This window comes from Nansenia antarctica (assembly GCF_963989245.1).
Source record: "Nansenia antarctica genome assembly, chromosome: 6".
Classification (NCBI taxonomy): Eukaryota; Metazoa; Chordata; class Actinopteri; order Argentiniformes; family Microstomatidae; genus Nansenia; species Nansenia antarctica.
Window position 1 is genome coordinate 72,905,866 of NC_137676.1, and position 2,500 is coordinate 72,908,365.

Here is a 2,500-nt window from a genome sequence, read left to right on the forward strand (position 1 = left end):
AAAAATTAAGTATAAAACAACTTTCTCCACGCTGACGGACAGTAGTAGTGTTTAGGTGCTCTCTACGTTGGGGCTAGAGGGGGTTCATAACGGAGGAGAAGGAGAAAGGGTTCAGCTTGTATCCCGTTCCGCTGTAGAACTTGTTCTGGAACTCCACCCTGGGAAGAAAGAAGAGACGAGAGTTAGATAGAGGAGAGGAAGGAGGGAGGGAGGGAGAGGAGGGGGTATGGGGTAGTTAGGAGGGTTAGGGGGGTAAGGAGTTGTAGTTAGGAGAGTAAGGGGTAGTGGGGGGTAAGGAGGGGTAGTTAGGAGGGTAAGGAGGGGTAGTTAGGAGGGTAAGGAGGGGTAGTTAGGAGAGTAAGGAGGGGTAGTTAGGAGGGTAAGGGGGGTAGTTGTAGAGATGGTGTGAGAGGTTGAGAGTTCCCTCGAACTCCCTCGATTCTTTCTCAAAACACATTGGAGGAGAAGGGCTTAAAATGTACTTTACCAGGTGTACCTGTACCTATACAAGTGTGTCTACAGGTGTGTCTACCAGCCTTCTCCTCTCATGGGTTTTGACAAGGAGGTGAGGACACAAAAGGAACAACCCTTTTGTCAGAGAGAGAGAGTGAGGGGGGGAGAGAGAAGAGAGGGAGGGAGGGACAGAGAGAGAGAGAGACAGGGACAGACAGAGAGAGAAGAGGGAGAAAGAGAGAGAGGGAGGGAGGGAGAGAGACAGACAGACAGGGAGAGTGAGAGACACAGGGAGGGAGAGAGAGAGAGACAGGGAAGGAGGGAGGGAGAGAGAGAAAGGAGGGACAGAGAGAGAGAGACAGAGAGAGAGACAGGGACAGACAGAGAGAGAAGAGGGAGAAAGAGAGAGAGGGAGGGAGGGAGAGAGACAGACAGACAGGGAGAGTGAGAGACACAGGGAGGGAGAGAGAGAGAAAGGAGGGACAGAGAGAGAGAGACAGAGGGACAGAGAGAGTGAGAGACACAGGGAGGGAGGGAGAGACAGAGAGAGAGGGAGGGAGGGAGGGAGAGAGCGAGAGAGAGAAAGGAGGGAAAAGGCTTGTGAGGTTTGGCCACTGTTACTGTTTGAACGGTCGTCGCCTCACCAGTGCAGTCTGAGCGCGTGCAGGAAGGCGGACAGCCCTTCCATCACCAGCAGGATGGACACGGTTAGCGTAGCGAAGCAGGAGAACACCACCGCTAGGACTACAGCTCCCACGTAGCCTTGCCAGGACAGAGAGATGCGCATCACCATCACCCACAGCACCTCGGACAGCTCTGGAACCACAAAACACATCACTGTCACCCCCACAACACATCACTATAACTGTCACCCCCACAACAAATCACTGTCAGCCCCAAAACACACTGTAGATTGTCCTACATGTTTAACACACACAGAGAGACAGACATACGTGCGTGGGCCAGAGAGACAGATACGTACGTGCGTGTGCCAGACTGACAGACAGACAGACAGACACGTACGTGCGTGTGCCAGACAGACAGACAGATACGTACGTGCGTGTGCCAGACTGACAGACAGACAGACAGACATGTATGTGCGTGTGCCAGACAGACAGACAGACAGGTACGTACGTGCGTGTGCCAGACAGACAGACAGACACGTACGTGCGTGTGACAGACAGACAGACAGACAGACAGAAAGGTACGTACGTGCGTGTGCCAGACAGACAGACAAACAGACAGACAGACAAACAGACAGACAGACAGACAGACAGGTACGTACGTGCGTGCGCCAGGCTGAGCGCCCAGAGGCGCAGGTAGGAGGCGGTGTTGGAGACGCAGCCCAGGCAGTACTCTATGGTGTGGATGGCCTGGTGCATGAACACCTCCGCCAGGTCAAAATGACCCGCTGGGTCAAACTGCTGCAGGGAAGGAAAGGGTTAACACTAGAACAGCCCTGGGTGGGGTCATTAACACTAGAACAGCCCTGGGTGGGGTCATTTAACACTAGAACAGCCATGGGTGGGGTCATGAACACTAGAACAGCCCTGGGTGGGGGTCATTAACACTAGAACAGCCCTGGGTGGGGGTCATTAACACTAGAACAGCCGTGGGTGGGGTCATTAACACTAGAACAGCCATGGGTGGGGTCATTAACACTAGAACAGCCATGGGTGGGGTCATTAACACTAGAACAGCCATGGGTGGGGTCATTAACACTAGAACAGCCATGGGTGGGGTCATTAACACTAGAACAGTCATGGGTGGGGTTATTAACACTAGAACAGCCCTGGGTGGGGTCATTAACACTAGAACAGCCATGGGTGGGGTCATTAACACTAGAACAGCCATGGGTGGGGTCATTAACACTAGAACAGTCATGGGTGGGGTCATTAACACTAGAACAGCCCTGGGTGGGGTCATTAACACTAGAACAGCCGTGGGTGGGGTCATTAACACTAGAACAGCCATGGGTGGGGTCATTAACACTAGAACAGCCGTGGGTGGGGTCATTAACACTAGAACAGCCCTGGGTGGGGTCATT

At 53.3% G+C, this 2,500-nt stretch overlaps 1 protein-coding gene across 1 annotated transcript in view; it reads right to left on the minus strand.

Annotated features, from left to right (window-relative positions):
* tcirg1a (T cell immune regulator 1, ATPase H+ transporting V0 subunit a3a) overlaps positions 1-2,500 on the minus strand; it is a gene marked incomplete at its 5' end in the record, with an annotated part of 8,831 nt that overhangs the window by 203 nt on the left and 6,128 nt on the right. Inside the window, 3 exons of the mRNA XM_080534868.1 lie at positions 1-158; positions 1,098-1,269; positions 1,739-1,877. The exon at positions 1-158 is cut by the window's left edge and continues 203 nt beyond it. Coding sequence (XP_080390994.1) covers positions 74-158; positions 1,098-1,269; positions 1,739-1,877 — 396 coding nt within the window. The 3' untranslated portion in view covers positions 1-73. The remainder of the gene's footprint in view (positions 159-1,097; positions 1,270-1,738; positions 1,878-2,500) is intronic.